The sequence below is a fragment of the Protomyctophum bolini genome (assembly GCF_963924005.1).
Source record: "Protomyctophum bolini genome assembly, chromosome: 6".
Classification (NCBI taxonomy): Eukaryota; Metazoa; Chordata; class Actinopteri; order Myctophiformes; family Myctophidae; genus Protomyctophum; species Protomyctophum bolini.
This window is the reverse complement of record NC_137867.1, coordinates 39,194,723-39,209,921: the sequence shown is the minus strand read 5'-3', so window position 1 is coordinate 39,209,921 and position 15,199 is coordinate 39,194,723. Positions and strand designations below refer to the sequence as shown.

The 15,199-nt window shown below is 41.2% G+C and overlaps 2 protein-coding genes across 2 annotated transcripts in view; one reads left to right on the top strand and one right to left on the bottom strand.

The window, feature by feature from the left end:
- The window catches only part of nol6 (nucleolar protein 6 (RNA-associated)), a 37,169-nt gene extending 22,344 nt beyond the window's left edge, over positions 1–14,825 (top strand). Inside the window, exons 21-26 of the mRNA XM_080766346.1 lie at positions 1,902–1,999; positions 3,431–3,555; positions 7,923–8,012; positions 9,180–9,380; positions 10,202–10,303; positions 13,985–14,825. Coding sequence (XP_080622472.1) covers positions 1,902–1,999; positions 3,431–3,555; positions 7,923–8,012; positions 9,180–9,380; positions 10,202–10,303; positions 13,985–14,134 — 766 coding nt within the window. The 3' untranslated portion in view covers positions 14,135–14,825. The remainder of the gene's footprint in view (positions 1–1,901; positions 2,000–3,430; positions 3,556–7,922; positions 8,013–9,179; positions 9,381–10,201; positions 10,304–13,984) is intronic.
- On the bottom strand, positions 4,922–6,668 carry LOC308317383 (cocaine- and amphetamine-regulated transcript protein-like). Its single transcript, XM_080766351.1, has 3 exons — positions 6,472–6,668; positions 5,349–5,432; positions 4,922–5,239 (listed from the first exon to the last, which is right to left on the bottom strand). The coding sequence occupies exons 1-3, from the start codon at positions 6,607–6,609 to the stop codon at positions 5,132–5,134; spliced, it is 330 nt and encodes a 109-aa protein (XP_080622477.1). The 5' UTR covers positions 6,610–6,668; the 3' UTR covers positions 4,922–5,131.
- Positions 14,826–15,199: the final 374 nt, after the last annotated feature.

Genomic DNA, 15,199 nt, shown 5'->3' with positions numbered 1-15,199 from the left:
ACCTAAATGGGTTAATTTAAGCCTAATTTTGTCACTGTCGGGTGGAAACCTTGTATCTCCAAAACCATGACTTTTCAGGAAATAGAACAAAAATAACCTGTGTTCCAATGGATTGAATCCAATTGTAGTTATTAGTTAGTCACAAGTTCACTTTTCATTAGTTCAATATTTATAAAACCCACAGATGCGCTTAACCACTTTCACTTAATTGGTTTCTGCAAGCTGACAACGTGCTCGCAAGCATTTGAATGCTTGTCTGTGTTCCATAATTATACAGGGTCGTTTAAATGTGAAAAGAAGTTTAATGGGAAAAACATAATTTCAAAATAATTTCCACCATATCTCATAAAGGCCTATACTCTCACACTGCGGGAAGGTGATTTATTACTGTAAAAATGCTGTGATCAGCAATAGAAAAGCATTTTAATGACAATTTCTTCCACCATGTCGCCCACTAATAAGCATTTTTTCTAACGCGTTAAGGATGACAGTATACTTGGACCCTTCCTTGATTGCTGCTAAACATCTGTGACACACCAAACCAAGGTTTGGTCAGTTTGGGTTGAGCCCAACTTCTGATCATCATTCGCTATCATTTGGTTCTTTCACTGTCAAATGTAAGGGTCCAAGTATACTGTCATCCTTAACGCGTTAGAAAAAATGCTTATTAGTGGGCGACATGGTGGAAGAAATTGTCATTAAAATGCTTTTCTATTGCTGATCACAGCATTTTTACAGTAATAAATCACCTTCCCGCAGTGTGAGAGTATAGGCCTTTATGAGATATGGTGGAAATTATTTTGAAATTATGTTTTTCCCATTAAACTTCTTTTCACATTTAAACGACCCTGTTGCTCCAATCTGTACCAAACTTGGTACAAACACTGTTCAGGGGTTCGCCATGAAAATAGCCACACCAAAAAAACGAATTTGCACACATATGGGCCACTACAGCAGTGTTTAACACTTCAAAAGGCCATAACTCGGTTAGCCTGGGTTCCAGGCGTACTTATCTGCGAAAAGAAAAGCCTGGTCACAACGTAAGGCAGAGAAGCTATCGGCGGATGTATCCTCCGGAACATCCGTCAGATTTATTTCCCCCGGATACGATATTTTCCCGACCAATCACAACACTTCATTCACGGAGAATGTAAACTGATTTATAAAGCATCAAGGTAATTTCCTTGGGCGATACTTCCGCTAAAATCCTGCAACTTCCTTGCCCAGGGTGTAACTCGGTGGCCTGAAAGATCCCTGTGCTTTTCTGGACATAGAGGGCCGGAACAAACTAGAGCTGGAAACCTAGTAAGCTAAAATAGCTCAGTTGGAACAAAAGCACAATACGAAATATAATGAAAAGAAACAACACAAACAATTCAGCGCTATGTCACTTCCTGTCTTACATACAGTACATTCAGAATTCAACCCTTGGTGACCTGCGCAATCTTCTCCACTCACAATAGCAAAGCCTGCCTGCTTGCTCAGGGAGGATGCATTGAATCTGGACCTTCAGGTCAAACAGGATTATGTCAAAGGTCATGTCTCCGTCTCACATGCAGGATCTAAATGGCTCAATAGAAGAGCAGCGAGGCAAAATACAACCACCCCAATTGTATAAGTTATGTTGTATTAACATACCGTACTCTACAATACAGATTACATTTCATGCATTACAGAAAAGCCGGCTTTGAACTGTAACTATAATTATAAAAATATTTAAAAACAATTCTTGCTAACTCAAGCAGATGGCAGAGTAACTAATGACGACAGTAGTGGTGAACCATATGTATAGATAGTGCTTGGTGTGGACAGCCCTCTACATTATATATTCCATACTAAAATCTGTGCCTTTGTTATTCACCAGGTCAAGTGCATGAAACGTATGTCTCTCTCTCTCTCAGTTCTCTTCAGGTGGGCTTCCTTCGCTTCCTCCATCTACTCTCTTCCTTTGATTGGAAGAACAATCCCTTGGTGGTGAACCTAAACAACCAGCTCACTGGTAAGCACACATAGAAGAGGAGAGGGCATACAGTATCTGCACACTCTCACATGCCCTCTTTCTTTCCCACCAAAATTACTTTGGTGATTTTGTGGGTTCTTGGAACATTGGTGCTTTCTAGTGAACTGCACAGTTTATCCGCGCACTCTCAAATGCCCCTTTCCTTCCCACCAAAATAAACTTTGGCTCTAGCACCGGTTCCGTTATAGATTCTTGGAACCGTGGGGCTTTCTAGCGAACCGGCCCGCATTTCCACTGGTTTTAAGCAGAACCATTGTAATCAACGGAGGGCGTTGATTCCTGCAGCTTCCCAAAGTAAACTCTGCACGCATATTTGAAAGACAGCAAATATTGTAAGATGTTTAAGCTGTTAAGAATGCATATATATATATATATATATAGAATATCTAAAGTGGATATGGGGCTGATTTGTGGGTTACACACAAATACACATGTCGTGCAACAACGCTATCCCTACAGCTTCCCAAAGTAAACTCTGCACGCATATTTGAAAGACAGACAATATTGTAAGATGTTTAAGTCCTTAAGAATGTGTAAAAATGGAATATGTAAAGTGAATATGATTTGTGGGTTACACACACATGCAAGTGTCGTGCAACAACAAAGACAGACTATCTGTGACAACACGGTGAGAATGTAATTTTCTGTAGTGACATTTATAATGAATTCCATTATTATAGCGCTTTTCCAAGTGCTCAAAGCACTTTACAATGGTTCATTCATTCATACATTGGGAGGTGAAGCGGCGAACAGTCGACGCCAGCGTCCTCACTTCCCACATTCACACACCAATGGTGGCAAGCTCACACCGACCGACTCATTGGAGGCAATCTAGGGTTCATTGTCTTGCCCAAGGACACTACGACATGTAGACAGGAGGAGCTAAACATAGATACAAGCTTTAGTATCAAACTAGTATGACTAATGCATTGTTTTTATTTTATGATAAAAAATAAAACTTTAATTCACCCTTATTTACATGCATCTGCATCTTCCAACCTCTAGAATAGCTACACCCACTGTAGTTTGTATTTTAGCGCAACTTTCGGTTGCAGTTCCTAACCCAATTTTAGGGTTCAGAAGAACCAATTGATCTTCAGTCGAAACACTATAAACCGGTTCTAAATTGGGTGCGAGAACCAGAACAGAACCAGTTCTACACCCGTTAACCACTTAAACCCTAAATAACATGCTTCTCGTGACACATTGTAAGGTTGTACATCAGCAATATTTGCTGAATGTTTTATGTAGTGTAGATTTCTCTCTATCACTGTATCTGTGTCACACAACAAACACACACATCCACATCCTACACACACATCCTGGTCCGTTTATACGCCCCAGTTTGTTTTAGACTAGGGTCAAATCTCCCCTCCCCACCCACCCATATTTCCTCTCTGTCACGTGTAGCTGCCGACTACACCGAGATCAGGAATGACTTCATGGCCTCCAGGGAGTCTCTGCCTGTCATGTTTATTGCCAGCCCCCAAGACAAGAAGCGGTCTCTATGGACTAAAGTGGCTCCTAGTGTACAGGTCAGAACACACACACACACACACACACACACACACACACAATGGCGACTGCCAATTATCACAGATACTGAACAGAATTGTGCCAATGCCTTAGCTGTTGGTTTGGGCATTCCTGCAATCTGCAGTCCTCTCACTACTGATTTTTGGTCATTACCGAGGCTTCCTCCACACACACACACACACACACACACACACACACGTTGTCTTTCGGATCCCATTTTTATTATTATTTAACATGAAGAGATGTTGACATAACAGTACAACCTGCAAAACAGTAGTGAATAAAAGGAGCCAAACAAAAGAGTATTTCTAATGACGACTCGTCGGTAGAGTGAAACAATAAAATGACAGACTCACAGAAGCCACATTCAGTATATAGTCAGTTTTTAGTCACTCTGATTAACTTGGACATATTGCTGGTACGCGCCCTAAAACATGCAAATACACTGTCTGCACATGTGTATAGACATTATAGACACAGTATGTACGTATTAAAAACACCTAGCCAACAGCTTACCCTCAACCTACCCTACACCTACAGTATACTGTACATACTTAAATACATAATATGCAATACAGAGCATACAATGATTACCAATTATGATACTGTACAGTACTGACATAAACGGCTTCCTTTAACATGTAAAAATAGTGTCAGTATTACAACACACTGAAATATGTCTACAATAATGGATATACTGGATAAACCTTTTTTGAGCAGGAAGTCACATTGAGGTAAAAAGAGAAGGTTTGAAACACCATGCAGTATAAAAACATCAGACAAAAACTAGCAATGATAAGAACATAAATATGCAATAATTACGCCAATGAAATGATGAAAAATAATTAAAGGGGCATTCAACTCATTTTCAACACTATTATCACTATATCAATCATTAATATTGCCTTAGAGCGGTTGTGTTTCCTAGAACTGGAGGTCTGAAAAAAATCATTAACATAACTTTCAAAAGACCGCGGTCAATGAAATATATAGGATGTAAGTGATTTAAAGGTGTTTTATGACCTCGATTACACCCAAAAAACCTGCTGGAAAATTCCCATGTCATATTTGGGATTTGTGGACTCTTGCCTTACAGTCCACGCTGTGGACTGTGAGGCAAGACTCCACAGGCAAATCGGAGCACTTTTTTGAGCCAGAAACCCCCAGACCACAGAAAATCTACTTGATGTTAGTTCAGATTTCTTGGGTGCAATTGAGCTCAGAAAACCTAAAAAGATTTTTTTTCCCTTCATCCCTTTAAGATCCTCTACTGTTTGAGACAACGTTTTTATAGCGAAGCATCTTATACTGTAGGCTAGGGGGCTTGTGGACAATTCAACATACCATAGAACATCTACTGTACAATGTGCAGAGGTTTCCACATTGTTGAGCCCATCGTCATGGAGTAACGAGGAAACGTAAATACTCAAGTAGACAAAATATAATCTTTTAACAAATACATTCAACGTAGTTGGCGTCGTCGTCAGTGATTTTGTGTCATGGTTTCGTTCTTTCATAGCAGTCAAAAAGGACGGTGTAAACAGAGTATAGAGAGAGACGAGGAGGGAGAGAGTGTCACAGACAGCGGAGTAGAAAGGAGTTGCACGTTCTGGCCAGGGGGCAGTCGCACAGCTTTCCAATCCTGGAGCCTTTCCTCAGCGCACACTGTTCCCCTGCGTCACACTGTGGATATAGAAACACAGCATCAGCATCAGTGTCACCAGTAATATTATTTTGTAATATTATTACATGGTGGTAAATTAATGTGTACATCATCATTATCATCACCCACCATAGGCAGATAACTCGGCTTCTTCCCCAGAGGGGGGAACCTGTTGTTCTTCAGCCTCTCCAGGACCCCGTGCAAATCACTGATCTGCAAACGACACCACAAGTTCTGTGTGTTAACCACTTGACCCATTCAGACATGAGGCCCATTCTAAATCAGTAGTTCTCACAATTTCACGATTTTTCAAAAATAGCAGATGTACAAGCTTGCTATTTCTGAATAGCCAACGTATACAGTATAAAATGACACAGATTTTCCAGGTTTTATAAACCCTATCTACAAAACGGTACTTCATTGACTGGAGTACCCCAGGGGTCTATATTAAGCCTCCTCCTTTTTCCCCCTCTACACCAAATCTCTTTAGCAAAAAATAGCTCAGTTTGCAATGCGTCTCAATTTGCCACTTTGTATGCTATTTTCAACAAATGTTCATTTAGGGGCAGGTATAAATAAGATTTATCTTCTTCCTGCTCCTTTTCTTTTCAGTTTTGGAATATGTAAAAAAAAGAAAAATATGTAAAATGAATATGTAAAAACCAAACTGAAATGAAATAAATAAATATGAAATGAAATTTAGACAGATTATGATCTAGGAATTATATACAGTATTAACAGATTATGATCAAGGAATAATACAATATAATTAAATGGTAATTATTAAAAGTAAATATATAAATAAGTAGATGCATATAATGATTAATTAACATGGTCCGACTGAAATATATCAGTAGCTGTGGTGTTGATTGAATAAAATATTTAAAACTATTTAACCCATTCTGGGTGAGAACCCCTTTTGGTGTTTTAAGCATTATGTTATACTTTAGCTATTTTTTTTAAATCGTGAAAATGCGGCACAAATCTTTGAATATATTCTTTCAGAATGTTTTTAACTAAAATCTTTACTTCTGAGGGGTTCCTGGAACAACATATTTTCAGATGGGGGTCAGTGGCCATATAGTTTTGGGGTCCTTGACATGAAATATTGAGCACCACTGATACAGAAACATGGGTATTTCAGAAAACTGTCAGAATTTAGAAGACATTTTTAAAATGTCGACGTCGGGCCTAAATGGGTTAAAAAAAGAAAAAATTGCTCACTAAGAGTCTGCCTAAACTTATTTCTCACCAGTTTCTTTTCGTTAGAGTCCTCCGAGGAAAGGAAATAAGTCAGATACGTAGACTGGATCTCCCTGGTGTGAGCGGCTTGGTAGTGGCAGCAGACCACAGCGGCACACAGCAGCGTACGGAGAAGGTAGACCCCCATGGTGTGTCCTCTGACCCAGATAAGCTTCCTACTCCGTCCACAGTGCTCCGTGGTCTCCCTTCCACCTCGTAGACCTTTGTTGTTGACACACAGAGTCCCTGTGTTGTGGTTTTATACCCCTGTGAGCTGGGGGGGGGGGGCTGGGTCCTCTGTGACGTCCTGCTTTAGAGGTGTCCTCCACTCCTCAAAGACACAACGGCATCATGAACCATCGCTGTGTCGGGGTGGAAACCTTGTACCAAATACTGGAACTTTTATTTTTTGTTAGGAAAAATCACACCCGTGTGAATTGAGTGGTGCAACTCCGTGTGGGGGTCCCCGGGGGGGGGGGGGGGGGGGAGTTCGGGGGGGGGGAGTTCGCGTCCGAAACGGTTGAGAAATGACAGAGTTACCGTGTGCCAGTCCCTGTACTGTACTGTACTGTACTGGCACACCCGAAATCATCATATATACACAGTTAAAATGTGCGTGTGTATTTGTGTTAGGTTCACAGGTGGTGAAAAACAACCATGCTGTTTTTGTGCTCATACCCAGCCAGGCAGGCACCCACCCACCCAGCCAGCCAGCCACCTACACACAACTCCGTAAGGGAGTGGTTGCACCACTCCAAAATACTGAAAATAGAAGATCTACATGCTCACATCATCATCACATCAGTACACGGTGTGATCTTGTAGATCTGCTATTTTCACTACCTTTGTGGAACATTCTTGTATGACGAAGTACTGTAGTGTAGGCCATTCATTTACGAGAAAAGTGGAGGAGCAGAGTTTGTTATTGTATTGAAGTCGATGAATAAAGTGTATGAGGTGGCTGTGTCATTGCCTGCATGGATAAACATTACCCTGGCTCTCTTGCTGATGCTGTGATCACCACCATTATCGTCCTCATGGAAAGAGGTGTCACCATAAGGTTGGTCAATATAACTTCATCAACCGGTGCGCTACAATCGCCAACGTCTGTAATAGCAGCACAACGGTGGTTGTTTGTTGTTGTTGTTGTTGCTGGAACAGCAGTAACGTCAGGTGTGGCTGCGGAAATGTAATAAGAGGTTCATTTTAGACGTTAAACTTAGAAACTAATTTTGTTTTTCCTCCTTCGCCAAACCGTGTGCCTGCTGTTCAGTTTGTGGAATGTGATGTGACGTTCCCGGCATAAAGGAATAGTCTACTGCAGTCTGGACTGGGGGGGGGGTCACGGTGTGATTTTTGAGGGGGACATTGTTGTGTCGTGTTATGGATCCTCCTAGGTTCATATCACTGAAGTGTGTGTGTGTGTGTGTGTGTGTGTGTGTGTGTGTGTGTGTGTTACAGATGCTACAGCGTGTGGTCATGCTGGCTGCAGAGAGCCTCAAGGCTCTGGAACCCCAGATGATGGACAGCAGCCAGACACATGATGTCAAGGTTCGTATAATGCCATTTGGCCAAAAAAAAAGAGGAAAAAACAGCACCCTGTTCTCCTTTGAATTTGCCTCAGACAGACGTGGATAACAGGATGTTGCCCCGTTTGCGCGGCCTTAGGCCCTCTATGTTTTCATTCCCACTAACAACAATGTACGTGGACACGCCGTTGGAGCATACGAGCGAAGTGGAGCGGGGTGAAATGCCGCTCCTCGCTCCAGGGGTCTGTTGTGACACTCGCTCATTCGTTCATGTTGATACCCGCCAGTCGCGCCGCTCAGACCGGTCCGCTCAGCAGCAAAAGAATATTAAATATGTAATTTTGCTGCGTGTCCGAAACACGCATCTACAAACACCCATCTACAAGCTCACAACCCGTCGCAACGTGATGCCGTGTGATGTTTTCTGAAGGTACTGAACTTAATTCTATTTGGTTTAGCAGTCTTAACATCTTGTTTTCTTCATAATAATATTGGTCTTACAATTTAACATTTGGAAACGGCCTTAAATGGTGCAGAGAAAGCCGGTAGGGATGTAGCTCTGGTCCATGACCTTACTCATGGACCAGAGCTACATCCCTGTCTGGAAAGGGGACGGGAATAGCTGTGAGACAGGCCTATACCCCTGTCTTAGAGTGTCTAAGACGGTTAAACTGAAGTGACACTGATTCATTCCAAATTATCATTGTACAGTCCAACATCTGCACATGTTTGGATGTGTGCTAGCCTTTTTTTTTTTTTTTTTTTTTTTTTTATCGTGAAAATGTTGCAAATCATTGAAAGTTTGAATACCAGTATAATATTCTTTCACAGCAAGCGTTTTTGAAAATCAAATATTTGCTTCTGGAACAACGTATTTCCAGATCGGGTCGGCGGCCAAATACAGATAATTCTGGGGGTCCTTGACATGAAATAGTTTGAGCACCGCTGACATAGAAACATAGGTTTTTCTGAAAAATGTCAGGAGTTGGACGACATTTGTAGAATCTGTTCTCAGGTCTAAATGGGTTAAATAAAGGTGAAATGAATAAAAGTCAAATCGAAATATTCTGAGGCCGCCTCGTGTCAAGTCACCCTAGGGTGCCACGGCAGCCACTTTGCCGCTGCACTTCATTGATTTCCTCACCGACTCCAGTGTGTGTGTGTGTGTGTGTGTGTGTGTGTGCTGCAGGTCGCGCTGCGTCCTCCGCTGGAGCCCTACGACGTGCTCATCCACCTGAACCCGCTGCAGGTGCCCCTGGTCAGCCAGGCGGTGGACCCGCCCGCCGTCATCTTCAACCGGGGCGCCATGGAGGGCAGCGTGGCCCCCAGTGGAGGGGCCCTGCCCGTCATCGGCTACAACCCTGTGTCCTGCTACCTCACAGAGCTCCGGGTGAGTGCTGTCTGTGTGTGTGTGTGTGTGTGTGTGTGTGTGTGTGTGTGTGTGCGTGTGCGTGTGCGCGCGCATGTGTGCACTGTTTATTTCGTCGGCTAAAACTATGACAAAAAATGTTCGTCGCATCGCACTGCGACGTGTTGTGAGCTTGTAGATCGACTATTTCCCCCATGCGACAAAGTGGTAAAAGCATCTGTTATGGCGTTATCAAGGCCCGCCAACATGCATTTTAGTCAACTAAATCAACCGTAGGTGCTTGGATTAAAGTTCTCAGTCACCACGACTGGTTTCAGTCGTTTGGATTCCTTGGAAGTCAGCATGTCTTCCATGGACGTTTCGAGCCTTGATCTCTTCCTCAGACACTCTTTCAATCACACAATGTGTGATTGAAAGTGAAACGTCACAGATTTTGGAGCCCTTGGTCTGCGAGCATTTGTTCATTCTTCTTTATTTATTCTTAATTTAGGTTGTGGTAGTATGAGATCTATTCATAATTGACTTGGCTGCACGCCGCTGTCGTACTCTGGACATTGCCAATAATAAGCAATTTAACACATTAAAGGGTTCTGCTTCATAGAAATATGCATCACCTTTTCCAGATATCGATTCAGACATCTCCATAATGGGAGCCAAGCCCACATATATGACGCTTAGAGGTGATAAAGAGACCACTCCCCCTCCTTTTAACTGATAACCTGCGGGGAACAGTATATGGCACCCCCCTCCCCCTCCCCGAAAGGAGAAAACTGTACGAGTAATCAAAAGATGAAAGGCATCTGTTGTGACACATACTGTATGTTACTAATCCATTCCAAAAGGATGCGTTTGGGGATTTGGCTCTCTTCTTCTACGACCCCTATGGCGGCACAGTGATCGCAGTGCTGTGGAAGCCAAAGGCTTTCATCTCGGCGCCGTTCAAGGTAAGAACAACGTCTGTCTCCCGTTTTTCCACCAGGCACCGATAACGTGCATCATTTCATGCTGGTCTGGTGTGTCCATTCTGTATGGTAGATTATACAACGGGTCATTTCGAGGGAGCAATCTGATTGTTTGAACTAGCATAAAGGAACACCTAATCAAAACATAGAAATCAGATGCTCTGTTCTCCCAGAGCGCAGCAGACTGGGTTGCAAGGCTAGCGAGTTTCTTGTGACATTCGTGGTCGTAGTGGCTACATCTGTCATTAACTTTTTTTTGTGTGATTATCTTAGTTTTAAGGGTAACTGCAATTGTATAATTGCAATATCACACTCGAGGGTGTTCTTTACCGTCATTAATGCACCTCTGCGCTGCCTTTTGGAAGTTCTGCGGTCGAGTACTTTGGGCCCTAAAAAGTCAAAGAGGTTTATCGGTAACGGGTAATGCACCGGAAAAAATAGGGCCTTTTGTTCTCCACCGTATGTGTCGTGACTAACAACAATTTGTAGTTGATGAATTGAAAATGGAGGATCATTATGTAAACAAGTCTTAGTGCTTTTTCTGGTTTTATCCTCGTAGCCGTTTTGTGTATTTACCTGTACTTTCTCTGAACTGTACCCATTCTGCAAACAAGTTTCAATCAATCAATCAACCCACCACACCCGGCGCCTCCCTGTCTGTCTACATCTGTCATTAAAAAATTATGATTTCTTTTTAGTGATTACCGGTATCTTAGTTGTATAATAGTTCTGTCTCGTATCAGGGGAACCGATCGGAATTTAGAATTATGGAGAAAGGCGTACCCCAGAGTTCTTATTAATGACCTGCCCACAATCTGTTCCGATTGCCATATTCAATTATATTGCCGATGACAGTCATCTATTCATCAAAATCTGATGTCGCCCAAATCCAGCGTACACTACAGGCTGACTTTGATGCCGTTCAAAGATGGTTCTGTCTCAACAAGCTGATATTGAATAAGAAGAAATCTGTTGGCATGCTCTTTTCCACAAGACCAACTTCTTTGCCTCTGTGGATTATATTTGCTGATGGCTCACAGCTCGAAAAGGTGGACAAATTAAAATATCTCGGCCTCTGGCTCGACCCTCAACTCCCATTCAAGCCTCATATTACCTCTGTTGTCCAGAAAGTAAATTTCAGTCTGAAAGTACTCTATCGATCAATGAACTGCTTCACCCTTCAGGTCAGGAAAATAATCATCTCACAACTAATCATCCCAAGATTAGACTATGCTGACATTGTTTACCAAAAGTCCTCCGATACACACCTCTATCCCCTCAACGTAACATAACAATCAATTTATATTGAGGTGTCCCTAATGACCCACCATTGTGCCATGTACAGTATGAGTCTCAACTGGTTAACACTAAAAAGCTTGAAGACACTCTCACTGGCTACTATTTATCTTTAGATGCATTTACTTTACTTTTACTTTTACTTTTAACTACCCTGAATATCTGAAACAATATCTGCGTCCCTTCAGCTCACCATACAACCTGAGGCACACAGATTATCCTTACCTCATTGTCCCCACCAACATCAGGATTATCCTTACCTCTTTGTCCCCACCAACATCAGGATTATCCTTACCTCTTTGTCCCCACCAACATCAGGAAAGAAGTTGGTCGACGTGCTTTTAAATTTAAAGCTCCTTTCAACTGGAACAATCTCCCTAGTTCCCTTAGATCATGGGTTTTCAACAGGTGGTCCGTGGACCACTGGTGGTCCGTGAAGGTGTTGCATGTGGTCCCTGACCATGCATTTAGTAATGTAGGAAAGTGAAGATTCGTATTTGAATTTATTGTATTGACCACAAGTTGAGAAACAATGCAGTAAATGATCTGGTGACAAATTTCAGTTACTGGGAAGTCTACTCTGAACTTCCACAGAAAAGTGAGTTAGAATCTCAAGGGAAACCATACCGGATCGCCTGGTTGAGTCACCATTATAAAGAATGTATATGAAATTAATGAATATAAAAATGTGCCCATAATCAACCGCAAGTGTCTGCTTGTTCAAGTTACAATGAACAGCAACATGAGTTTAATATGGAAGGTTAATTTCTTTCCCCCACACCACGACGGTATCCCCCCTCCCAACACAACAATGGTCCCCAGGTTAATTCTCAGTCAGGGTGGTGGTCCCCAGGTTAAAACCCCTGCCTTAGATCCATTAACTCCTTCAATATGTTCAAAGTGTCTACTTCAACATGCTGTCATTCAACTACTAAGGTGCATGTGCATGTTTGTACTCAAGGATGTTGTTAATGCAGGACATCGCATTTGCATGTCTGTTATGGTTTTTGGCCTGTCTTTGCCTTCCGGTGTACGTATGTTCATCTTTACATCTTTATATCCTTACATTAATATACAGATTTATTGATACTATGTTGCGGGTGATTAGGTGGGGTGGGAGTGGGCTAGTTTTAGGAGAGCTTTGTTGTTTGTTTTTGTCCATTCTTCTGTATTTGCTGTATGTTGTTCGACCCCCTCGAAAACGAGATATACATCTCAAGGGGATATCCTTTTCTCAATAAAGGTTCACACATATATATATATATATATATATATATAATTGCAATATTACACTTGAGGGTGATCTTTACCATCATTAATGCACGCCTGCGATGCTGCAGGAACTCACCCGCAGTGCGAGTTCCGAAAGGAAGCCCAGAACACCCTTTAGTGTATGTACTGTATGTTAATACAACATAACATTATTCAATTGGGGTGGTTGTGGTTTTGTCTCACCACTATTCTATTGAGACATTTAGATTGTGTCAAAGGCCATCATTTCTCAACTAGACACAGGATCTGACACGAATTTTAACTTGATGGTTAAGATTCAATTTAGGCCGGTTCAATGGTAAAAAAGAAAAGAGAGAAAAAACATCAGCAGCACTTGTCTGAGCAGGAAAACGGTTCCAAATCTGGGGTATAAGAGGAAAGACAAGTTAGTTTACAAGTAAAAACTAAAAAGGTTTTATCTGTACTTCACTTGCGTATTTGTATTGTTTGATACTTTTATTCCACTACATTTCAGAGACAATCTACTCTACATTTCTTGGAAGGGAAAAAGTACATTATTTATCACTTAAGCCCTATTTCAATATAGTGAAAATACAGATTGTGAGCTTGTAGATCTGATATTTTCATTATTGTTTTTATTTAAAGTTTTTCAGGAAAATCTGTGAAGTTTGGGGTAAAGCTCTCTACATTATATTACAGCTACGCACTGATATTTTAAAATATACTGCGCTTTGTCATTTCTACTTTAGATTACTTCTCTCCAGTACTACATTTTAACTCTATTTCAAATTTGACAGAGCAACTTTCACTTGTAGTGAGTAATATTTGACCAGGAGGACTATATATATATCTATATTTTGACTCAAGTTCTGCGGTTGAGTTACTTGAGTACGTACCTATTTTTACCGGAACCTTACCCCTTATCCCTAAATTTCTTTTCTTCAAATAGCGATTAACATCGACACATTGCGAGCTTGTAGATCAGCTATTTGAACAATTAAAAAATGTTTTTCAAAATAGTAAAAAGAGGTTTATCGGACCTGTACTTTCCTTGAACTGTACCCATTCTGCACACTGTTAATACAAGTTTCAATCAATCAATCAAGCCACAGCGCCTCCCTTTCTGTCACCCAGACATCCCAGGTATCTGCTCGGCGTGTGGAGGTGAGCGGCGAGCAGGCTCAAACCAGCCCCAATGTGGAGGCCATCATCGAGGACTTCAGCATCATGGGGAAGGGCCTGGTCAAGTTAGTGGAGGCCAGGACCGAGAGATGGGCAGTCTAGAGACCAGTTGTTTCTCAAACAGTAGTAGAAATATATCTCCTTTTTTTCCTCCGTTTCATACATTTCTTTAAATGATTTAAAAAGATTTAAACACAAAAACAAATCTCAACTTTTCATCAATTAATAATTAATGTTTTTCAAAAGTATTTCATAAATGCAATGAATGAAGAAATAAAGTCCTTATGCACACCTACAGAGGACAGGATGGAACTGGAGAAGTAGAAACAAAATGGGATCCCGCGCACTATCTTCACTTAACAGCATTTTATTGAGCAACGTTTCGGTCGTTCAGACCGTCATCCGTGCGGGATCCCATTTATTTCTACTTCTATTATTAAAATGAATAGAATCTAATAATGTCTATAAATGGTTTAAGAAACTATTTTCACTAGTTTGGCTCCTGGGCAAACCTCCAATTTCTCTTTTGCGTCTTGAGCTAAAACGTTTGGGAAACACTGGTCTGGACCCCACACACACACACACACAAAGGAATGAACCGTCAATTTCAATGGATGTATTATAGATATTACATTTGTGTTTTGGATTGTTCTTTTGTCTGTTTTGTTTGGTAGTTTGTTTTTGTATTAATCTGTTAACAATTCATACAAGATAAATAATCATTTTAAGTATAATGTTTGTTTTGTTGACACAGCACCATGTCTAATAAAGGCATGCTTGTTAAATCTTGCTTCATGCAATTCAATTCAATTCAATTCAAAGGGCTTTATTGGCATGAGAAAACATACGTTTACATTGCCAAAGCAGAAAGAACAATACAACAATACAGCAATACAATCAAAACAAAAATTATGTACTTTGAAGGTCAGAATCTTCAATAGATCAACTTCTGTGTACCAAGATAACTCGATGCAGGTATAGTGCAGGAATATACACAATGATTAGTCTTTAGGGTGGTTGTGTTCCATTTGATATCCTTCTCCTATCACAGCAACTCACAAATCTTGCTGCTGTGTTTGCACATTGTTGTACTTCGCCCAGCAGATATGGGAGTTTTTTGTCATTGGTCATGTTTTCAAAATCTCAGTGTGTGGTTGTAATCTGTGG